The following is a 25,326-nucleotide window of genomic DNA, read 5'->3' as shown; positions in this document are numbered from 1 at the left end:
CCTGCATTGCATTCTGGGTATAAGAGAGGAAGAACTGACAAGGAGAGAGAGGGAATGGAGAGATGTCAGACATGGGGGAGGACTGTGGCAGAGTGTTCGGCATTAAGTATTGTTTAGCTCACTTGTATGCATACAAATGTGTGTTGAAGCTTTATTGCTAAATGCTAAATGCCATTTTTTATAAGGAGGCAGTGTATTACAGTAGGTAGTGACTTATGGGACTTATGGACTTTATGGGAATGTAAGCTACTGTAAAGCAGGATGTTTATGGGCTATGAGCACTCTGCAACTGTAAAAAGTAAATGTACAGTGCATAGTGGTGTGACCCATCAGGACACTAGAAACTGAAAAACCTAAGGCATGTGACACATGTTCCCTTTATCATTACATTTTGTGAATGAATCTAAAAAGAGTGTGCTGTATCTACATCCAGTGCAGTAGTAAAAATAATTGTTTTAATCAATTCTTTACTTTCCCTGTTGATCTTGGTTATGCAACCATTACAGACGTGAACCAACACAATGCTTTTTGGGCCTTTTGGGTTTTATTCAAACAAGCTTTTAGCAACTATTGTTCTCAGCAGGTGCACATTTTGGAATTTACTAAATGTGATATTTCTGTAATATTTCTGTTTCTGTAAAGGTCAGGCTTACACTTTTTGCTAAGCCTAAAATGAGCAACTGATGTGTGTGCAACACATTTCCAGCAGCCTCTCCGTATGTTTAAGCAAACCTAAATAAAAATAGAGCCCAAAGAAACATCTGAAACATTTTATTAAAAGCATGAGGGCACATATTCATGTCCTCAAATGGAACATAAATACAAAATATATTCATATGTACAAATTATGGCAGAGACAAATAGAAGCATATTGGGTAATTTCTAAAAATGTTAATTCTCCAAAAAAAAAAAAAAAAAAAAACATCACATGTAGCTCCCAATGTGCAGTTTACAGAGGCGGATCCAACATAACCACCTTGAACTTGTACATGACCCATCCTTAATGAGAACTCAATATCTCTAAGGTTCATATATATGCATAAGGTTTCAGGTACAAAAATGAGGTACTACTTTTGATTGAAAAGCAAGCCCATAGATAAGGTTTCAAACACTTTGTACCATTAAACAAGATGCTCTGCACAGTAAAATGTTTCAAACCCTTAGCCAATTAACATTTGCTTTCTGAGGTTTTGCATCTCACTCTGATTTAGATGACACACTTTTGAGTCCATTCACAAGATTAACTTAAATATAAAGTTTTGACCACAGAGTGGCAGTATTCCAGCAGCACAACCTACTCTAACTATATTCAATTCTTTTACGTGTACAGATCTAAGAAAACAGTTATATATGTGAAGTAATGGAGATGGCAGTAAGCAGTAGTCTGTTGTCAGCGGTTTAAAACATTATGGAAAGCAGATAGCACCACTTAACAAGCCGGGCAGAAATGTTTTATCACGCAACTATAAAATTACATAGGCTTTGCTCAGTAACAAGTTACTGCATAGTAGGTGAAGTGATGCATTTTGTTTATAAATGCACATAGAGCACATTCATGCAGAAAACCTTTTTTCAGTAACTGTGTCAATTCAAATAAATATTGGGTTTGAAACTTTTTTTTAAAAATTTAGAAAATTTAAACTGACCAGTCGGTTTAACACCGGTTGGTCATCTCAAATACTGTTACTGCAGAAATGGCACCAGTTTTCTATGAGTGCAGGGAACCACAAAATAAATTATGATAAAAGCAGCATTGATGAGAGTAGAATTGAATTCATGTTTTTTTTTTTTTTTAAGTGTCTTTAGAAAACTGATTACGATTTCAGTGCTAAGCCTCTCTCTCTTTTTTCCCCCACCAAGACTCACGCTCCACAGTAATTATACATATTACACTGTATGTCCACTGTGTGCTTCTAAAAAACACATCTGACACGAGGGAATACAATCTTAAGTCTGAAAGAAAAATGCTGATTAAGGCATTAGATTGACAGTTTTTATATTTTTATGATGTTTATACCTTCTTGTTCCTCAAACCAAAGAGGGAAAGTTTAGCTTTGTTTCACGTCATATTTACACACATTTCAGACATAATACATTGAGCAACATTTGACAGAGCACCACCTATTGCACATTGAATTTATTATCTTATTAAAAACCATGTTAGTCGTGTTAGCCTTCAGTGCTGTCTTTACATGCTGGCTCATCCTTCTTTAATTTCTTCTGCTTTTATTTCCACAAAGTTGTGAAGTATTATTCATCAGGTCCTAGCTGGAAAATCCACCAGGTGGTTCGGGATCAGGGGACTGCGGGCTGTCCTGGTCATCTGTGGGCAGCTGGACGCGCTGCTCATCCATACGCTTGGCCTGCACCCTCTGGATTAGACTGAAGAAGTCTTCATCAGGCACTGTGGGAGCATGGGGGCCTGCTTCTGGTGGCGAGCACCGCTGATCATCTATCCTGGATGACTACAGTCAGAGAGATGAAGAGATTTAGAGAGTGGAGACAAATGCCTTAAAATAAATAACCCTGATTAATTTAACACACATTCAACTCCGCTCCTCAGTCTATAGGGCTAATAATAAGCAATCTGAGAGGATTCACCCCTTTTTGTCCTACAAGACTGTGACCTTACCTGGCACTTGATAAGCATGTTGAAGAAGTCATCGCTGGGTTCTTGATGATCTCCGTCCCCCACCAGGTGTCCAAGGTTGTTATGGGTTATCCTCAGTCCTGGAAGGTTCCCAACATTAACCCGTTGATCATCAAGACGGCGGCTCTGAGAGCTAGCAATCAAATCAAACAGCTCCTCAGTCTGGGGTGAAGTGGTAATTGCAGGATCTAAGAGAAGAGAGAAGAGCACAGTGATTGCAAATGTATTTTAAGTAAAATACTGCAGAGATTCTTGTCTTTTTGAATTTTACACATCCAGAATATTAAAAAGGGGTTAAGATGTTCATTAAATAGCCCACATAGGTAAAACAAAAAATATCGGCTACCTATCATCTCGTTCAGAGAGTTTGCGGCACCTTCTCCGTTGTCTCCGTTCTGTGGTTCATCAAGATGGCAGCGCTGGTCATCCATGCGGCTGCTCTGAAATTTGCTGAGAAGGTCAAAGAAGCAGTCTTCATCTGAGGGATCACGACCCAACTTCTAAAACAACAGAAGACATATTCGTGCAACACTCACGAATTCTTGTTTTGCAAAAACCTTACTTTATATACTGACTTGTTTTTTTTTTTTTAAACATTTTTATTGAACTCTAGAGTCAAATATTGTCTACAAATAAGGAGAAATTCTGAGCATAAAATCAAGTTTATGAAAAAAAAATGTAGTTCACTTAAGTTTTTCCTAGCCTACCTGATTCTGCAAACAAAATAATAAAACCCATGCTATTATGAGTTACATAATGAGGATTTTCAAGATGACCAGCTTGTGGAGGAGAACACTAATCTGATTAACCCACAAGGGATGGCATTCCTAGTGAGAGTACCTTGGCCCAGATACTGAAGGTGGTAAAATATAAAATGTCATTTTAAAATAAACACACCATTTATGTTCAAGTACAGTGGCCCAGATAATGGTAACTTGTAAAATAATTTGGAAACATTAGCATATATAGATGTAACCACCACAGAAATCTTTTGAGGTGTTCAATTCAGATATGTTGATCAGTTTATCAGTTATCACAATAGGTTATTAATATAGCTATGTTGTATCGAATTGTACAAGTTTATTATTATTATAAGTCTATTTTTTTTAACCAAATAAGGTCGAAATTACACATATTATTTTTATTATTATTTTGACACATTTTTAAACACCAGCTGCTGTAGCACTCATCACCTGATCAATGACTATAAAACCAATCCCGGTTGAAGTGCTCCAAATGTGCTCAGTCCACTGTTGATGTACTGTAGAAGTGCCCTCTAACATTGTTCTTCTCTCTGACGCAGTGCCACGGTCTAGATAATGTATTGAAGCTTTGCAACTGGTGGATAATTTATTTATGAAACACTTTCAGCTACAAAAAATAGCAATGCAAATTTGAATTCATTACGTTTCATAAGTGCTTCTGAAATATTTCATTGAATAATCTAATCGGCTGGATCGCTACATTAAAATAAGCACAATAACTCTGAGCCAAAATTAAAATTATGCTACTGGCCCACTGAGTACAGATCAAACTGGCAACACACTCTTAACTATCTTTTTACTATCAATCTAGCAAAAATAAGCTGTAACTTTAAATTACATGATAAATGTAAATGTACAGTAAGCGTCATTAAAGGTCCTCATCTGATCCTACATATTTCAGGCTTTTTCATAGAAATGCCTTTAAATAAAACTGTTTCTGTGAACTTGTCACAGATTAAAAAAAAAAAAGAAAAAGAAAAAAAAAGTAAAATATAAAAACCATTTAAACAAGATTCTAAAGCATTTGACGCTTTAAAATCCCCTTACATCTTAGTGGGAAAAACATAAATGGTCAATAAGGTTAAAGGAAGCAACAAAGATCGTAACAGGCTGATTGTCTTCTAATTACAAAAGCTTTCTGACTGTACTTCCATTGCCCACCTTAACTACAGCTAAAAACAACCTGCTGGACAAAATTCCCTATTAAAACCTGTACAGTCAAGACGGAAAAAATTAACATGAAAACTCTACCACCAACTAGTGGATTGAGTTAAAACAATTCTGCCTTTCGGCAAATGTGAACTAGGACAACATCAGCACCTGATTTCGGTCAGCTCTATTCTAGGAATGTATTTTTGTATTTTCTATTGGATCTTTTGTATTGGAAAATGAAACCATTCTTCAACAACCAACAGTTTTACCACTGGAACAAAAAGGGTAACATTTCTATAGATACAAACACACAAACTGCAAATGTCTACACACTTCCATGTGCCAGAAATGTAAAAGAAAGTGTTAGTAAGCTCTGGTATCCTTTCCACCATGTTGTTATTGAAGCTGTAAAACAAATGAAACATCTTACCAGTGGCACGTCTTTGTCCTCTATTTATCCTTCTCTCTCACTCATTTTTCTCTGAGCTCTTTCTCCCTCTCACTCTGTCCACATGCCTGGCTCACACCTTCTTCTCCCCTACTTTCACACACCACTTTTACATCACCCTCTCGCTCTCTTTCTGCACCCCTGCTTTACTAAACCACCTCCTTCTAATTTCCTCTTCTCCTTTTCCTCCTCATTTCAGCAGTCTTTTCATCTCTATCATGACCCTCCCTCCTCCTCCTCCTCCTCCTCCTCTTCCTCCTCCTCTTCTAGCTGTCTGTCTCTCTCTCTCTTTCTGTCTTACTTTCTCCCTCTGGCTGTCTCTCTTTCTGCAGCTCTCCTGCAGGCCATTTTGTCCCGTTCACGCTCTGTGGGAAAACAACTCATTATGGAAAGCGGGAGGGATGACCCTGTGGCGAGGGTAGTGGTTCTGTGATCAAGGTCACATTATCAGCAGAGAGGGAGAGCTGGGCCAGGGGGGACAAAGGGGAGGAGGAGAGAAAAGAGGTGGAAAGATGGGTGCAGGGATACAGCTATGAGTAAATTGCATGCAAGCTCTGGTAGCCAGCAGAGATCATCTCACCCCAATTTCATCATTTAAATCTTCAAAAAGACAAAACGTCTTTAATGTTCATACTTGAGGATTGTTTTTCTAACACGCCTCTTAAAAAGCCGTATCATGTGATTGCTATTTACTTGCTCTTTGCACACTAATCGGCTGTGACTTATAGCAGTTTCTGTCCTCTGCACAGTCTTCGCTGCATGGATCGCCTCACTTCCCCTTTTGATTGTTCTATTAATCAGGCTGAAGGCCAAAGGGCCTGACCAAGAGAGAAAGGGACATGTGGTGATGATAAGAAAGACAGAGAGAGAAAGAGAGACACAAGTGGAAAATCAAGTCATGTGTGTGTAAAAGAGAAGGAAAACAGAAGGAAATCAATGTGAAAGGAGGAGAAGACAAGTATTGCTTTCCTAAATCAAACCATCATGGTACTTTCTAACTTCAAGTTGTTTTAGATGATGTATTGAATACTTTTGAGAAATAAAAGGCAACTACACAGTAAATAAAGATAGTAAACAACATACATAACAAGCACTCAATCAATTGACTATCTAACCTCTAATCCTAACAGGAGATATCATCCTAGCTTCCCCCCCCCCCTTTTAATGTTTGTAATACTAAGACTAATCAGTTCTCCACTGTAATAAAAGCACAAACCTGTGTCAGCATTTCCCCGTTTTTAGCATGAATCATCTAGTGAGGACCTTACTTTCTGCCTAGGATAGGCAGCTTAAGCCTCAATCTTTTACTGCATAATAAGTAGCCACTGTGCGTTCATTAGACCATTTTTAAAAGTTTTTCATTTGAAAACCAGTCAACTGGAAACTATTAGATTTCAGTTCAGAAAACTGCATCTTTAAGCTGCTAATGGAGCTGATAACATCTGCTAGCCCACTGTTGTCACGTATATAAATAAATCAACAATTCCTTCGGTTCCTTGTCTACATCTGTGTTAAATGTTAATCAATTGTAGTTTCTTTCGTTTTGATTTTTTTTTTTGCCTCAACTTGGTTCGTGTCATTATCTGCTGTTTTTGAAAATCATGAATTAGGGAATCACTAACTTCACTTTTTAAACCAACATCGATGGGTTGATACGGTTAGTGGTCCTTGTGCTGAGCTAGAGTAGTTTTTACAACTCCTTTATTTGGTAATTTTATTACAGTTCAGTCAGTCCTCATGTCCTTGATTGAAACTGTGGTGCTCAACTGATAAAATAAGACAATGACTCTAGAATGTGAATTAATGTTTATTAATCTTTGTATCTGATACTTCCTTAAAGCTCACTGACATCAAGCCTTATAAGCATTAGACTTTGACTTCAACAGACTTGCTGATGTGAACAACAGTATGCTTCAGTGTCATAGGATCACCAACATTTTGTTTTGGATGCTATTTCCAGTCCCTATTATCATGCAGCCCAGTAATTTTCACACTTTTCTACAATGTCAGCCTCCTGATTACAACAATTAGCACTGTCACCGAAACAATATGTATGATTATGTGCTGCGGGGAATTTTAAGGGTACAACAGCTGTGAGGCACATTCATTAGGAATCTAGTTCACAGCAAATGAAGCGCTGTTGGCACTTAATAAGACGACAAGACACCTTTACACTGTAGCTGACTTCTTACATCTTACTGTACAACCTCATGGGAAATTAAAAGAAGCATTTCCAATTTAATCTCTCTAATTTCGCTCATCTTCTCTTTAGAGCGGAAGCCCTAAAGACATGTTGGACAGGGGATGAAGAGAAAGTGAAACTTAACTCAGCAGTCAGCATTTCAGAGCCTCTTGATGTTTTGTGGGAGGAAATTTAAACCCAGCTTTTCTCAGGTGGCTTTTCAGTGATTTTCAGTCAAAAGCTGCCATATCTTACACTGAATGCAATGTGAACTGGGGAAAGTTTTTACACGTTTCAGTGTGCTGCATAATACGCTTAAGGAATATAATGAAATTTACAGCTTGAGTAGTTACAATCTGCACAGATACGTAAACATTAAGGGGACAATCACATTTTAAGCCTTTTTCTTTAGGCTTTGTGTCAACTAAAAACGCAGTACTCCGCAGAATTATGAAACTTGCTTTACTGTACAAGCAGTAATGTGTAGCAGGGCGCCGTAAGAGTGTAGGCATATATCTCACACAACGGCGCACTGGTTGAGAGTAAAATCTAAAAAGACTGTAAGATAAAGCCACTTACTGGCACAGGAGGGGGGACTTGCACAGTGATGTCATCAGTTTCAATAGGAGAGTCCAACCACGGCCTTTCATCTGATGACTGACTGTCAGCATAGCCTTTCCTCTTACCGGGCTGTGACAACTGACTCTTGGATCTCCTGGGTACGCTTTCCAACTCTTGGTTCTCACCATTCTGCAGTTAAAGAGAATATTGTGAAAGAGGAATTGATAACAGCTTGGGGAGAGGCGTGTGGATAACATTTACAGAAACCTTTCCCTCTGGAGTCTCATATTGAAATGTGAGAAAGAGAAATCACCTTATCTGAAGAGTACTTCCACAGTTCTACACTGTCCATGCTGTTTCTCTTGGTGAATTTGGGTCTTGCTCCTACAGAAGAGCATACAAGCAAAGAAATATAATATCTCATAAGATTAAACAAATTTAGGATCTCTCATAGAGTGTACATTTGTTTGTTGAGCTTATTCAAGCACAAAAGCACCCTGTGTGATTTTTTTTCTGCAGCAGACTGCAATGTTAGTAGTGGTCACATGATGTGCAGTGTGGATGTGGGGTTTAGGCAGACAACCAGGCAAACAGTCTGAATAAGAGTCTGTTTGCCAGCTCTGCACCAGTGAGGGAAATGTAGGGCATGGGTGTGAGTTTCTGCCCCAAGGAGAGTTCATGAAAGCAAACATCACACAAAAGCCAGACTGAGTGAGCAGATAAACTTGATAAAGATAAACTTCTTCTATGCTTCATTAAACCAAGAGTATACAACATTTTCCCATGTTTTTTTTTCTTGGGAGAGATATGCTCCATACCATATCTTTACTCCTAAGACACATACTCAGAACTGCACTGACGGTGAGACACACATATTCCCCCTTTAGTCAATCAGGGGAGGCCAAAACCATGCATCATATGCAGATGCAAAAGGGTTATGAGACACCACTGGCCTTGACACAGCGACCGTGTTTGATGTCATGAGTGGATTTATTTTGAGTCTCATGCTGCAGCTAGCCCAATTCCCCAAAGCAGCATATTGTAGCTTTAAATGAGTTTCAAATGTTTTTATTTTAAGTTTTGGCGGTAAGCTATAATTATCAAGTTCATTATTTGAGAATAATGTTAAAAACTTGCTGTGTTTTAGAAACAAAACATCTTCTTGAACCTAGAGGTCCTGTAAAACTAAAATCCTCATCCTACCTCAATACACACACTCTCCTTGCTTTCTGTCATATTTAGCTCAGACATAACACAAATTACTGCTTCTGTTAAGTCTGCCTCCTCTTAAATTATTCTTATAACACTGGACGTTGTGGGAGCAGAATCTAGAATTTTAAGGCAGATTAAAAGCCTATTATCTGTTGCAGGGAGGCAATGAATAAGTCCCATTTACTAAATCCTAGAGTTAATATTCTGTACTTCTTAAATCTATTTCTAAGGTTGTTTCAATTTCTTTGAGACAGATGGGCAGTTTCCCCTAACCACAGTTTGTAGAGCGCAAACACACAGCTCTTTGATTTAAATATGCATTCAAACACAGACACAAACACACACAGAGAACTGGATTTTTAATCTGCACTGTGATTAAGAAACTGAGTAAGCTGCATACGTGGCGTTAAATCCAATTACATAAGCGTAAAACCCAGAGGGAGAAGACAATAGTAGGTGAAAGTGATCAAAGTCAGTTCACCAGGTAACTGTTTAATACCACAGTCAGAGTCATGATTGATGGCATTGTTTTATCGAACAAATGGATATTTTTGGTCTTTGTTTGAATATGAATCGCAACTTTTGTACTGTAACATCACCTGGTTGTATAACGTTCAGGTGGACAGAGTCATCATGGTCTGTGGCTACACAGCGAGCTACAATGCACTGTGTTCTGACAAATGTCGACTGTGGCCAGAGTTAGTTTTCTCATGCTGACCCTGTCCACCATAACATTAAAACCACCAGGTGTTTTTATTGTTATGGCTGATCTGTTGGGCTGAACGATTCATCACGTTTAAATCGATACCACAACTTAAAAATAAATAAATAAATAGATAAATAAATCACAAGAGCTCCAATCGAACACGTTTTTGAACACTACGATGTTATTATACATGATAATACAATAAGTGTTCCTGCAGGCTTCACATACAGAAATCTGACCGCCTTCAGAGAAAGCCAGTGAGAATGGATAAGGAAAGTTTGAGACACAAACACGTTTATCTGCAGTGCTGCTAAATGTATTGAAAATTTCCTTGGCCAAAGGAAACCCCCATGTTAAAAACCCAAAAGTCTACCCTAACAGGAAAAAAAAAAAGTATGTCTGATAGGTTTTGGTCTTAAACGACAGGGTAACAAACAAAAAACACACATTAAATTGCGATCGAAATATTTCTCTACAAAATTAAAACAAAAAAAGCTAAATTCACAATTATTTTCCCATATCGTTCACCCCTACTGATCAGTAAGCTGATTTAAAGTCAGTCAGTTCCAAAAAATATTTGGCAATTTTTCTCAAATTCAAAGCAGCTGACCTTTGATACTTTATGTGAGCAGCTTAACCTATTACCACATTCTAACCAGGAGGTTCTTAATTTGATGTCGTATTTGTACAGTGGTTGAAAAATAGGTTAAAATCTGAGGAAATGTTACTTTTTTTGTCAAATGACAAAGTATCTCATTAATGGTTTTGATGGATATTAGTTTTATTGTTAAAAAGCTCTTTAAAATATGCACTTTTCAGTAACACCGAAAGGACAAACACATCATGACTCTGTTACAATTAGACTGATACTGTATGTGGGAATTAAACTCACACTGCCTGAGTGTCTCACTAAAGGATCTATAATTAGAGGGAGGGGGTGTCCGGTGTCATCCCATTTCTAACATCTGATTTTGTGCATTTGTGTGTATGTGTACTTTTGATTTAAGGAAAAGACATTTTGGAAAACCTGCTTATACATTTTCTGTCAGTAACTCTGAAATATGAAGCTATGGCCAGCAGCTGGTTAGTTTGGTTTAGCATAAAGGATAGGCAGAAATGGGAAGCATGCAACTGTTCATCGGTAACAATTCCTGTCTGTACTTCTAAAGGTCACTAATTACCACATTATATTTAGCCTAAAAACCTTTTAGTGTCACCTTGCATTTCAAACTCTGAACTGGAGGGTGAAAGGTCACTCTCATCGACCCCTAGAGCCTCCATCAGCTGCTCCACATTCATTCTAGCTGTCAGTTCGCCATTTCTGTCTCCAATCTGAGGAAGGAATAAAGACACAGGGACAAAAAGAACAAGAAAGGTCAAATTAGGTTGAATCCAAAAAGCCTACACTTTACCAAACTTTTTTAGGCATTACTGTGTTTGTAAAAATGTGGTCCAGTGGTCCAAAACATATGCACTCCAGGGATCATTGTATATTAATGTTCCATAGTTCCTGTCTGAGTGAAGGCAAAAAAGGGCAACGAAGTAATGAGCATGGTAGCACAGCCATGTTTTGGACAGAAAAACTTCTCAATGACCGAATCTACATGGGAAAAAAATCTTAACCATCTCCTTACAACTATGGGGGAAAACAAGTTCATGACTAGTAACATGGTAACAGAGTTGGAAGTAAGCCACTTTGGAAGCAAATAACTTAGAGCTAAATAAAGTTTTGTTCTTAGAGAGGTATTCCAGTGAGTAAAGACAAGAGGATGTGGAAAAGTGGCCGCATCTTAAAGGGGTGCAAAGACCTCTCATCAAGACAGGTATAGGACTGTTGATTGGAACTAATGTTGTCCAGGCAATGGAACCAGAGTAGGTCATCTTTAGGATCAACAATGGGCCTTATGGAGTAACAATTATGCTGGGATGGACAGTTAATGGGCCACTAAAATAAGGTGGTTGCAACAGAACCAAAGATGGAATAACACAGGTTGTGTCAAATCGTATAATCTGTTGCCAAGCTGGAGGGCCTGTTGAGTCAGCAGTTTGAATATGACTTTACGAAGGGTGGTCAAGAGGGGGAGCAGGAGATGTCTAAGGCAGATTGTCTATTTATGGATAGTGTCACAGTCTGCTAGATTGGTAAACAGACACTACTGCATTAATCTTCCATTAAAGGAGTTGGACATTAAAATGCCAAACAGACGTGCCTTGGCAGTATGTGTGGACGGAATGGTAAGGAAGGAGTTGGAGCTACCACTGAAGGACTCCACATATTGGACTGATAATCCAGCAGTGCTAAAATACATTAGCAATAAGACGTCAAGGTTTCGCACAGTCGTAGCTAATAGGGTGTCAGCGATACAGCAGACCTCAACAGTCTCAGAGTGGCACTATATAGATTCTCAGCTTAATCCTGCAGACTGTGCATGAAGGAGGTCAGAACATGGACAACTTTCTGCGAAACAAACTGGATATTTTGTGCCTGACTTCCTCACACAGGAAGTCAAGAAATGGCTAAAGAATCCAGACCTGCAAGGGCTTGAAACAGTTGAAGAAATGTCACAGTGAATGTTCTTGTGGCTGAAGAAAGCCCAGACACAATGCAAAGGTTGACAGAGTACTACTCCTCATGGACATAAACGGGCTGTAGCTTGGCTCCTCAGATTGAAGGATAAGCGTCAAAGTTTGTCCAGAAAGAGAAAGGAGCCATTTTAAAGTATTGCCAAAAATGAAAGGGACAAAAACAAGCAGTCTTCAACTGCAAAGATAAAAAACTGAACTAAAAACAAGAAAGAACAATTTACGTGTGGGTGAGCTCCAGGAAGCAGAGGCGGAAATTCATCACTGCCAGGTGCTCCAGTGCTTCAAGATGGAATTCTCTATGTAGGTGGTAGGCTCAGCCAAGCTGCCATGCCTGACGAATCCAAGCGACGAATTTTTAGCACAAGAATAGGTCCGGTTTTGGAAATACGTTCAGAAAATGGAACGAACTTTGTTGGTGCCAAGCGAGAGCTCAAAAGGACTGTAGAAGAACGGAACATGTCCAAAATATAAAATAAGCTGATCCAGCACGGCATCAAGAAGGGGGTGAAGGGGTATGAGAGCGATTCGTTCCATTAGTAAAATATTCTGTACTACATTGAAAGATCAATGTTTGGATGAAGAAACTCTGCAGAAATTATTCTGTGAAGCAGAAGCCATCATAAACAGTACCCCAATAACTAGACCTTCCAATGATCCTGGACTTGGAGGCACTGACGTCAAATCACCTTCTTCTCCTAAAAACCCCCAACCATCTATGCCTCTAGGAATTTTGCAGTATGATGATCTTTAGGCCCACCGTGGATGGAGACAAGTCCAGTCTATGGCAGACCTCTATTGGAAACCTTGAACAAAGGAATATCTGCCAGAGCTTGAAAGGGAGCAGAATTGGCACAAGCAAACCGAAATGTGTTCCTGGGGACATTGTGTTGATTGTTGATGGGTCAGCACCTTGAAACTCGTCTGTGATTGGCAAAATCATCCATACAATGGAATATGAACATCGTCTAGTCCACCAGGTTTTGCTGTTAGTTATTTGGTAAGTTATTTGGTAATTGTTTCCAATATTATTAGTAATTGCTTCTAATATTTTAGCACAATTAGGGACAGGTATGTATGAACCAACCAGAGTTTGCTCTATTTTTTTGTTCATGTTGTGTGTTGTAAGGTTAGTTAGAGAGAAGTTAATGTATAAATGTACTGATGATGTCATCAATGACATCACATGGCTGCCTTTGAAGCGTTAGCCCTTGAGTTTGGCCTTTTGCCTAACGAGTTGTTAAGGAAACTATGTTTTCTGAACAGATTGGGGCTTCAAGGTATTGGCGCTACAAGATAGCGGGCGAGCACCAAAAAGTAGTAGTGGAAAGTTGAGTGTGTAGCTGTGGAGGTACACGGTTTCTTACCATGTTCTGTGGATTTAGGAATAACTTTGAGAAACTTGTTCTTTCAAATTGATTTGAGGAACTTGTCCTGTGTTACTTTTATTATTGGCTCCATTGGAACGTGGGTCTCCATAAATGTTCAGTGTTTGTCATACAGCAATCTCTGGGGTTGATACGTTTTGGACCACCGGACATGAGTAAGCCTGCCTCTACAGTCTCACTTCCTTAGAGATGTCCAGGTGCTTGCGGGCATAGTGGAGAGCTTGCTTGTGGTTTCCTAACGACACGTATGCATTTCCCAGACTCCAGCAGGCACGACCTTCACCTACCCTATTGATGAACATCAACACCATTTTTGAATAAATAGCGCTTTGCTCATGCACGTATCTATTAGCCATTGTTCATGCTCACTCTACCTGTCGTTAAGCTCTTGTGCTATATGCAGGTGCTTCAGGTGGTAGTCTATGGCCCTCTCATACTGCTGCAAAAGAGTGTAGGTGTTTCCCAGGCTGTAACAGGCCTGGGCCTCCATCACCTGGTCCCTCAGCTGCCTGGACAGTTGCAAAGTTTTCCTGGAGGAAGAGGAACAGAGGGATTTATGAGGTGACATTTAAGATGTGGGTAACAAAGGGAGATTATTTCATTTAGTGAATATAAGTTAAACCTTTATTTTTCCCACAGTGGGGAAATTTCTGAGTGAATAGAATATGAATAGAATAATAGAGTGAATTGATATAGCCAAACATTGTTAAAAAAATTCATATTCATTTATATTTTATGTTTTACATCTCAAGAATTTCATAGGCCACTTGTGCTTTATTCACATTTTGTCTAAAGTTGATGAGTTTCACTTTGTCTTCTCTCCACTAGGTGTCAGACTGCCCCCTTTTCTCACCTGTAGTACTCTGTGGCTGTGTTGAACTGGCCCAGGAATATTAGGGCATTGCCTAGATTACTATAGGCTCGACGTTCCGCCGCTTTATCCCCAAATTCTTTGGCAATGGATAATCGCTGTGAATGACAGAGCAACAACGCCATATATTAATCCTAAATTTGAACCTCATTTTTCTTTATCACATTTCTGTTTAAATTCAGAGCTCTGTTGGACACACTTCCATATAAGCCGAGCTCAGCGCATCAAATCAGCTGTACTGATGTGGTTTAAAAACAGCGTGCTCCACACCGTAGCACACTGATAGATTTGTAATAGGGAAGAGATGACAGACCGTATTCTCCCATGAGGGAACAAGTGGTTTACAATGGAGAGTGACAGGAAACATGTTGAGAGAGAGCCTAAAGCCATACTTACCACTGATTCACCAAGAAACCAATTTCCTCCTTTTCTCTCTATGAGAAGCTATCAACCTCTGCACACTATGTGGATACAGTGAGAGATGGCTCTTGATCCACTGAAAAACTCATTGAAGGTAAATCTGCTAGCAAAACACTGGAATAGGTAGGAGCACTAACTACAGTATCTTACATTAGCACTGCAGTAGATAATACACATTTCATTTAAAAAAAAAAATGGCATTATCCCTCTATCCCTGTCCTTGTACTCAATGCCAGACATGATCTCCATCTTCTGTTTTTATACAAAAACAGATTCAGTGAAATGAAATCAGTACCTTTTGAACAATAGGCCAGGCCTTTATTGGGTTTTAAACTGACTTTAAAAGTTTGGCCAGATTGAAATGTTCATAAGCAAATGAGGTTGGATCTTTTCTCCAGAATGAGCACTGAAATTAACCATGTACTGTAGCATTCCCTACACTTTCTGACCGAAGGTAACGTTATGGAGAACAGCTGCACACGAAAGCCAAATTGTTCTGTCCTGGCACGGGGCTCATCACTCAGATCGATGCACTCTGCAGTACTGTGAACGTGATGCTTGTAATCATTCTGAATTACTAACCTGGCGGTGGAACTTGATAGCTTCGACAAAGTTTCCTAGCAGGTAGTGAGTGTTGCCCAGGTTCCCATAGGCCCTGCCCTGAGCAGCTCGGTCACCAAGTTCTTTGACTAAACACAGGTTCATCCTACACAGGATAAAGTACACATCATTATTCAAAAATAGGTGTGAAATATTTCTTTGGTGATAAGGCAGAGCAATATTCTTTACAAAGGATTGTTTTCCAACCAAACTCAGCAACTCAAGGACAAAATTGCAGAAATATTTAGCTACAGTACAACAAAATAACAACAATCTGGTCTGCATTTCACAAAAATGGACTATGATACAGATGAGGAAACCCCTTTTAAGCCTTAAGTTTACCTGAAGGTGCATGCAACACAACATATAGGGGGAAATTATTCTCTAGTCTGATGAAAATAAATTGAAATATTCACAAACAAAGCAACACTGTGTTAAAAAGTAAGCAGAACTCATCATTAATCCCTGCAGCAGCCCAGTAGTGAAGCATCACAGAAGCAGCATGCAGTGGAGTTGGGTGAAGTTGTGTCAGGGATGGAAGTAAGAGAAACTATGTAAAAGAATGTGCAATATCTTAGTTTTAATCCAAAATACTGGGCATAAAACTAAATCAAGTCTGGGCTGCCCCTTAAACCATAGTTTATAATCAGAAGGTAAAAATAACAGGAAAAAAAAGCAAATCCAGATGTGCCACGCAGGCACAGAGGTATTTAAGAACAGCTGTAAGTGCAATAACTGCCAGAAGTGCTTCTGGATCAAAGTGGAGATGAAAGTAGCAAATTGTGGCAATTTAAAACATAACACACGATATACGCAGCATACCAGTAGCAGTGGAAGTTTTCTGCAGTGAATCAACATGAAATGCATCAAGAAACCCACTTGTCTGGGCTCCTGGGATATTGATATTGATATCCTTTGATATTGTGTTGTGTGCATCCTTCTGTTTTATGTGTTCATTACACTGTCACTGCTTTACGTACTCGTAAAAGCCAGTAGCCCTTTGCAGTGTGTCTCTGACATCAATAGGCAGTTCCCCTGGCTCCTGGGTGCAGCCCCATAACTGCTGTTTTCCTTTGGCATGAAACACGTTTCCTATGTTATACAGTGCTCTGGCCTCTCCGACCTATGAAAATTAAACAAAGGTCCTGAAGTACAGTTGTTATGTTGCATAAGAAGCAAATAAACACAGAGGGGCAAAGGTTTCACTCTATTGTTGCTTTTGTTACCTTATCGCCCTGCTCTTGAGAAATATCCAGATGTCTCTGACAGCACACAACAGCTTCGTCAAATCGTCCCAACACTTTTAATGTGTTACCAAGGTTTCCGCTGGCTTTCCCTTCACCAATTCGGTCTCCTATCGTTCTGAAAGAGCAAATGAGCAACAATAAAAAATTAAAATTTACACAAAGGTTATTTAGGTCTGTAACATTAGCCATTACAGTACAAGGACAGTAATCAATTGAGAGATGCTGTATTGTATGGTTTAATTGTTGCTTACATATTAGGACCAGGTCCCAGTGGCCCTGGTGAGACTGTAATGTAACAAGGTAAATCTCTCTTGGGGCTTTAATCACTTCCCTGCTGAAATACCAGATGCACCCACTGTAGGGGACCAGATTAGTCATACAGTATAAGCTAAATATCCATGGTCGTTGTTAATTGTTGCTATATGAAAGTCCCCTCACTTTTTCTTGGAATTTGCAATTTCTAACTCAAAGTCAACATAATAAAATCACTGGGGTTTTTCATCTAATAAAGTAAATACAATCAGTAGAAGACTGGAAATAGGCTGTTCCTGTATCAAATAGCAGGATCACCAGAATGTCATTCCTGCATACTGTTAAAACAGCTCAAACACTGAGGAGGGATCATGTGGCATAAGTGACCTGACTATAGTGAATAATCATTATACAGCTGCACTGCCTATTTCATAAGCCTACATTATAAACCATAATAAGCATACAATTAAGATATTTTCTTTATAATTTCATTTTAAATTAATTTCTGTATTTACATTTGTTATAAAGAAAAGCCTTTTGCTACAGTCATGTATCAGAAACACTGGAAACAGTGCACAATGTCCTCAGTTAAGTTGAATGGAAACTCAGGAAACACAATGGAGAACGGGGGTAAAAGTGTACAGATAAAAGACTGTTTCCCAAATTTTACAAAAGTTAGAGGGCGGCAATTAGAGACCATGATTTGCTCTGCAGTAGGTAGCAGTTAGTGAAGCATTCAGTAATCACCTGACCAAGGTAAGGTCATGTTTGTGGAATTCCAGGGCTTTGCCATACTCCTTTAGGTAGAAGTAGGCATTGCCCAGCTGGCTGTAGATGGCACTGAGGGTCTTCAGGTCTTCTGTACCGACCTGTACAGCTGCCTCAAAAAACGCTGTTCCTCCTTTAAAGTCTCCTGCTTTGCACAGCCGCTCTCCTTCCAAGGCCAACTCCAAGCAAGAGGCCTCCATCCTGCAAGTTCCCAGCATGGGTTTACACACACAAACAGGAAAAGACAGAAGACAGTATCAATATGTGAGCACCATCACACTACAGTAGTAAGCGGTTTAACATCTTCACAGTGGGAAGAACAAATTGGCAGCATCACCATGACAACAAGGTCTGATTCCGTATCTGCGGACTGTTGCCCTAGAAACAGAGTCGAAGCTGTAAGATGAGCACCTTGAAAAAGGTGCTGTACTTTTCACTACTTACTGCTTATATGAGTCTGTTTTTTAAAAGACACATTTATTACAACACAGTTTATTGCTATATCAGTCGGTCTATCAAGCAGATGAAACTGGTTGTTTTCCTTCAATTTTAGTAGCTGGTAGATCAATGATGCTTACTCAGAGACTGTAAAAGAAAAACTTGTGTATTGACAAGTTCCTAAAAAAAAACAAAAACAACTTTTGATCGAACTTATTTTAGTAACGTTGAAGTGATCACCTAGGAACTTCAGTATACCAAATTTTATGCAAGAAAAGTAGACTTACCTAGCCGAATCTGTGCATGTACAAATAAGTTGGATTGTACTTCAGAAAGTATACACCCCACATTCAATGTATAATCCAGGATAAACTAAAGACCAGCCATCCAGATCTAAATTCCAGATAAAGTACTAGAATGTAGAGTTAAGCCAGGATTATCTTTAAATTAATCTGTTTAACAAAAGGCACATTGCAAAAGATATAAGTTGAGTGTAATACCAATGGCATTGTTCAGAGCCAAACTGAATTACTATAACAGACAACCATCCTTAGTTGACAATATCAACATCTTCTCAAAATGTGTGTCCTGATCTAGAATTCAGTGTTTCACTTTGGTCATTTGGTTTGCAAAACCTTGCATGTCAACAACATAAACGCAGGGCTAATTATTTCAGTGTACTAGCAGTACCTGTGTTTTTGCTTGCTTCGGGTTTTGTCCACATACACCTGCAGCTCCAAGTGTAAAGGCCTTAGCATAGCCTGAGGTCGGGGTCCGTGGTGGACTAGTCTACAAACAGCTCTCTCAGCTCCGGTCAGAGGGCAAGGCTCCAATGCCATGAGGGTAACAGTTCACAAGACTCCGAAAATGTCAACGAGCAACTTTTTACACAGAGATCGCAATTCATTCAGGCAGTACACTTATCATTAACTCATTCAGATGGAATTTCCAGCAGTCATTTTCTCCAGATTGTGCTGTTTTTATGGTGTCCATATTGTCCACCGAATAGCTCCCAAAAGAATACGCAATTTCAGCAAGGTTGTTATAGCTCTGGACGCACACCAACTGGACATTCTACACACAGTCCAAGATCAGCCAACAATCACATCTGGCTTTCAAAAACTTAATGGTGGACGCTCTACTCACGTAGGTGAGACCGTCGGGAAGAAATTGTAGAAAAGTCCAGTTACAAATGTATTTCTTAGCCAAACATGCTGAGTAAATGTCTAAAGAGTGCCTGTTTCATTAAACTAAAACTGGATTTTACCGAGAGGTGTCCGTTGCTGTTAATGTCATTCAGTTCTTAAGGTCCTTGATAAAAATCCTTGCTCCCTCTCTTGATCCCTTTCAACCTGTCCTCAGCTGTGAAAGCAAGATCCATTGTTCTGCCTTTCCATTATACACCACAATTTAAAAAGAGGTACGGCAAAATGTGGGGAACATTCTGGGTGACAGCAGCAGGGGGGAGAGCCGGCGATGACATAGCGATTGCAATACTTCTAAGCTTCACCAATGCCCCAATGAGAGCTCGAGGGTAAGGATGAGAGAGAGAATAGTTAATCCAGTGACCTACACCTTCTTGGTAGAGACCACACAGTGCAGTGAGTGGCCCAGACTAATCCCACCATCAGCTGATATCAGCAGAAACATTATTAGGTCACCAGCCAAGACCATTAGTAAAGAGGACGTAAGGGACACACACACACACACACACACACACACCTAATTAATAGCTCACATTTTTTATTTGTTTGGTATGTTTTGTATCCTGAATCTAATGCCTTATACAACACAAAATGTACACATAATACTTTAGTGACAGAAGAGGAGGAGGACAATGAGGACTCCAGCTGTAAATGGGTGATGGGGCCTCTTTAAAACACCACTGAATTGTAAAGTCCCGACTTGTAAAACAGATTGTGGAAAAAAGGGTGTAGTCTAGAAACGCCTGAAGAAATAGTCAAAAATCTTTAGCTGCACAGTTGTAAAGTTAGTAAGTATGTATCATCTTGATAAAAGTCTGTGATGTAAATGTAAACTGTCTGATTTGAAGAATAAGTACCACAGAGAAAGAAAGATAAAATAAAAAGACGCATAAGAGCAAAATTGTGAGAAAAAGACATTTGTAGACACGTTAAAAACAGATATAACAATGGCTTTAAAGGGGGTTGTCTCCATGAGGGGACTTTCACAGTTACTTTCATTCTTGCCATCTTTGTGGTTAGTGAAAGAATGGGTCTGTGTGATACAGTCTGTCACTCTCTTCTCTGATTACGACTAATTGGTCTGTTTCTGAGACACTCATCCCATAATAGCCTGCCTGTGGTCTAAGGGAGAGTGTCGCCCAGTGCTGTTGCCATAGCAGCACAGAGAACATGTAACATATTGGACAGGTTTCAGAGAGTAAATTAGGGAGGTCATGGTGAGGTTTGTGTGCATGCCGAACTATGGCCTGTCTAAGGTTCTTCCTTATAGTGGAAAAAAGGATCATTTCAACAATGACCCATTGTCAGAGCATGAATCATAATGTATCATTGTTGATCTAGACGAACAATGGCAAACTTAGGGTAAGGGGTAGGTTTGGGTATCTGAACATTTACTAAGGCCAGCTGTGGCTCAATCGGTAGAGCAACCATCCACAAACAACAGGGTCAGTGGTTCAACTCCCAGTTCCGCCTAGTTCCATGGCAAAGACTCCTTGCACAAGACACTGAACCCCCAAGTTGCTCCTGGTGTGTCACACAAGCAACTTGTATGGCAGATGGAATCATGGGTGTGTGTGTGTGTGTGTGTGTGTGTGTGTGTGAATAGTTGAATAGGTGAAGCAGATGATTTATTACCTACAATTAGGGAACAGTGTGGTAGCAATTTACAACCGTGATTTAGCTTTTCAGAACAAACTGTAAAAAATTATTGTCCAACTGAGATTAAAAATAAAAGCTATAGCTCACATGTAGTATAGGTAACTTTGATGCACTAACAGAGCTGCTTAGCCAAATGCAGCATGACAAAGTTAAATTAAAAAGTCAAGTTAATTTTACGTTAATTACATATTATGTATTCTTTTCTACCTTGTTCATTAAAGGCAATGAAGTGAAATTGTACACGGCTGTAAACCACCTAAATGTGAATGAACATCCAATGAAAATGAAAGTTAAAACCTTACCGGATGGCAGTGTAGCAACTTTGACTCCTATTGAACCAAATAATGCCAACACAAACTTGTTTCTAGTTCAGGCACATTTAAAAAGTCACAATATGATCAAAACAATGTTACAGGAATAACATCCCAATAACCAGAACTGCAAAAACTTCAATCGATATTAGTTTCTGGTTTGTTTTTCAGCTAAACGTCAGCCTCTACTGTGGCTTGTGTTACAATAAAAGTGTGCCTATGCAAACACCAAACACCACAGATTATGGTCATCATTGTTGCTGGTTAGAATTACTGATAAAGGTTATGAGATTAAAAGCACTAAATGTTCTGATACTTATAACCACAACCTGCATATGATATATTCTAGTACACCATAAACAATTAAAACGTCACAATTAAATCCCATGATTCAAAATTTGTACGTCATTTTTGACAGTTTTTGTTCTATTTAAATTATATTTCTCTTTTTTACTTCATATTCCATATTTAAGGAAGTTCACTGCTGAGAGTGTTGGCTTAGCAAAGAAAGTGGGTGCTCTGAGTACTATCCAGCCATAATTACAGAGTGCCACAGCTAGTTGTCTGGGAAACCAAAGAGAAACTCTCCAGGAATGTTTTTTCCTCTTTTAGTACATGCCACTTTCAGTTAGAGCAGAGCTGACTTATTTCATTTTTTGCCTGATTCACTGGCAAAACCACATTTTGTTTCTCTATAATTTTGTTAGCCTTAGCCCCTGCTTTCTGCAGGGTTTCTTATGGAGAGAAAAATAAAACAATCAATTAAGAAAGAATCACTTTAATTTAAACTTGGGGCTTTGCAATTTAAAAAGTAACTGTGTTATTTGTGTACATGAGGTCATTTGCAGAATTTGGTTCATAAACTATTGTCTATTAAGTTGTTTTTCATAAGCATCTGAATGTAAACAACAGTTATACTTTCACGATGAGTTGAATAACATTTTCCCCATGATAGGACACAGTAGAAATGGTCTATCGGGAGAAAAAGCTTAAAGTGCTTAGTAGAATGCTCCTATTACTCGGGTTGTCAACCACCATTTAAAAAAAAAAAAAAAACATGAGGAAGAAGGAACAGAAGAAGCACAGCAGCTCGGCAGAGCAAGTCAGGCATTGGAGGAGCTTGATGCAGGTGGTGAAAATGGCCGATTAGAGAAAAGGTGACTGACTGGTGTTAAAACAGGTAAGTGTACATGTATGAAACGTGTGTTTAGTGGACTACAAAAGTGGGCTATTGTTTTGTTTTTATAACACATTTCTTAGCATGCTAGCTATGATGTTGTTTGGTCTACTGGGTACCTAAGACAGAAGCTCAGGTATAGAAATAGATGTGGATACCTTTCTACTTGTTAGCATGAAATAGCTGAAGGTGCCTGGTGGGTTGCTCCATATGTTTTTAAAAGTGTCCCGGAGTAGCTTGACATGGACGTGCCTGGTTGTAGCTACTTAGCATGCTAGCGGGTTATGGGCTTTAACTTATGATATACAGATGCTGGTAAATCCTAATGTCATGTCGCCAACTCAAGGATACAGCCTGTAGAGTCAAACACACTTTAACACTCACACACATTCAGGTAAGCACCCATGTTCTTCTAATTAGTAAGACAGGTACTTGATACAGAGGGATCCCAAACTTACATTATTTAGGGGAGATATTACTAGTATCCTGTGGTCCAACAATTATCCACTCCAGAGATCATTATATGACAAACACTGAACATTTACTGAATTCCACGTTTCACAACTTGGCGGATAAGTCATTAATTCTACAGTACACGTTTACGAATAGTAATTTCAAACACATTCACAAATCAATTCCAACTCCTTTTCAACTCCTATAGCTGTCTCTGTTCTTTCCAAAGGCTGAGCTGAACTACCTCTCTTGTACAAACTTTAAAACAAAAAAAAAATCTTTAAAAAAAAAAAAAAAAAAAAAAAAAAAACTTAAAAGCAAAAACTTAAAAGGTAAACTTCACAGGCAAGTTATATGGCGTCACTAATGACATCATCAGCACACTTAATACATAGGCTTCTTAATCTAACCAACCTTACAATACACAATATAACAAAAACAGAGGAAACCCTGGTTGACTCATACCGATGGTTTTCTTACAATAGTGCTTTTGCTTCTCAGTCACACTTACACATGGATGACGGCGCCTGCCAATCAGGGGCTCACCGGACCAGCTGTAAGGAACTAGGGGTTGAACGTCTTCCCCAAGAGCACTTCGACACATAGCCGGTCGAACCGCTGACGGTGAGTGGATGACTGCCTTATCAACGGAGCTTCAGCCGCTCTATGACCAGCCAAGATATGAGGTGGGGTCAAGCTGCTTAGGTGAGGGTGGCGGGTTAAAAGAAGCTTTAAAAGGTAGGTTTAGTTCAGTCTAAAAGTATAGCAGGTTAGGTCTAGTGGATAGTATTGCCTGATATTGGGCCCAGCAGCTTGGCCTGACACCATCCAAAGGGCCCAGATTAAGGTCCAGAACACTTAATTTCAAATAACTAATACTAAACTAATGGCCTCCATTCAAAGTAGTCATGGCTATATGTTCATAACCAACACTGCACCTTAATCTATGTATTTATCTGTGTGTGAGCATGTCTGTGTGAGTGTGCGTGAGTGTCAGGGACATGGCAACCTTGCAGGGCTTATGAATGTCACCTCACAACTCAACAGTTATTAACATTCCCAGCAGCCCTCTCTCTGTATCACAGACACTAGCCTGAAACAATGCATCTTAATGTTTTGTTAAAACATTGTTATTTAGTGTCACAAATGTGTTTGCTTAATAATAACTTTTATATCCCCCCCAGCTTTGAGTTTGCATTACACTGTCTGGATTTGCCTTGCAGCAGTCCCATTAAATAACCTTCTCTTTGAAATATTAACTAATAATTAGCAGATACACCATGTCCTTAGGTTATCATGACAGTAAACTGAATCTCTTTTAGTTTTGGAGATGTAGGGTGCATCAAGCACATGAATGATGAGCGTTGTGTTTTTCTGTGAAACCACTGGTTTGCTCTAACATCTGTGTTTTTGCCAAAGCCACCGCAGTAAACTGGGACTGAAAGTTCAAACTGTTTTATGCCATGCAGATGGCACAAAACACAGGTTGTGCTGAGACAAGGAAAGAGAGAAAATGTGCAAATGAGTGGGAACAAGGTTATCACACAACATTAAGCATGCAAATATCCTGGGTAACATTTTGACCCACAGAGTCTCTGCATCGGCGTTCACATTTTAATCACGTGTTCTCCTTTGCCTCCATATGGTGCGTCTCCGCACCCACATGGCACGTTTAAACCACAGCCACGAGTGACGATCCCGTCGGTGTGTCCAAACCTACACCCCTTTCCCTGCTACGTCCACATCTTCTGAGGCTCCTCACAGTCTGTACATTCCAGCCACAGCAGCTCAATGACCCGAGCCAGGAATGAGACTTGGAACCAGGCTTTGGCTGCCACAGTGGGCTTTAAATCAGTGAAAGCTGCCTGGTCATGTCCCCCCTGTCGGTCTCTCCCTTAACAGGCAACACCCCCCCCCCCCTGACCTGTGAGTGTTTTTACTCCTTTTCCCTTCTGCCGCTCCCTTTTTTCTTTTCCCAAAAGACACGCTACAAGTCTGAACCCCTGTGTGCCGATATTCTCCCCCGTGGGCTCCTACCTTGAGTGCAGCCTCTTGCTCGCCAGATCGTGGTCCACACCGTTGGCAGCCGACTGAGCCATGGAATACCGCAGCAGATCTGTCCTCTCTTCTCGCCTGCTTCCCCCCGCTGCGATAGCCTCCCTGCTTCTTTCTTGAGCCGTTTAGCGTCTCTGACCCTCACTCACTCCCTCTCCGTTCTCTCTCCCTCTCTTCTTTCCTCATTCACTACAGCAATGGCAGCCGCTGAGGAAGTGAGGTAT

The 25,326-nt window shown here is 39.6% G+C and overlaps 1 protein-coding gene across 1 annotated transcript; it reads right to left on the bottom strand.

Annotated features, from left to right (window-relative positions):
- Positions 1-756: 756 nt before the first annotated feature.
- Positions 757-25,326, bottom strand: gpsm1b (G protein signaling modulator 1b). The gene is made up of 14 exons (XM_067483971.1): positions 25,085-25,326; positions 17,784-18,005; positions 16,764-16,899; positions 16,518-16,660; positions 15,520-15,643; positions 14,500-14,615; positions 14,021-14,176; positions 13,826-13,934; positions 10,893-11,007; positions 8,071-8,141; positions 7,776-7,946; positions 2,997-3,150; positions 2,633-2,838; positions 757-2,465 (listed from the first exon to the last, which is right to left on the bottom strand). The coding sequence occupies exons 1-14, from the start codon at positions 25,144-25,146 to the stop codon at positions 2,265-2,267; spliced, it is 1,986 nt and encodes a 661-aa protein (XP_067340072.1). The 5' UTR covers positions 25,147-25,326; the 3' UTR covers positions 757-2,264.

Source organism: Channa argus, chromosome 18 (assembly GCF_033026475.1).
Source record: "Channa argus isolate prfri chromosome 18, Channa argus male v1.0, whole genome shotgun sequence".
Taxonomy (NCBI): domain Eukaryota; kingdom Metazoa; phylum Chordata; class Actinopteri; order Anabantiformes; family Channidae; genus Channa; species Channa argus.
This window is presented reverse-complemented; position numbering and strand designations above follow the sequence as displayed.

Excerpts from the sequence above, each read along its gene's own strand:
- gpsm1b (XM_067483971.1), bottom strand. The coding sequence starts at position 25,146 with ATGGCTCAGTCGGCTGCCAACGGTGTGGACCACGATCTGGCGAGCAAG. Across the intron at positions 15,644-16,517 it reads AGGGCTACTGGCTTTTACGA|GATGAACCTGTGTTTAGTCA; the intron begins GTACGTAAAGCA and ends TATCCTGTGTAG. Across the intron at positions 11,008-13,825 it reads ACCTGGACATCTCTAAGGAA|ATTGGAGACAGAAATGGCGA; the intron begins GTGAGACTGTAG and ends TTCCTTCCTCAG.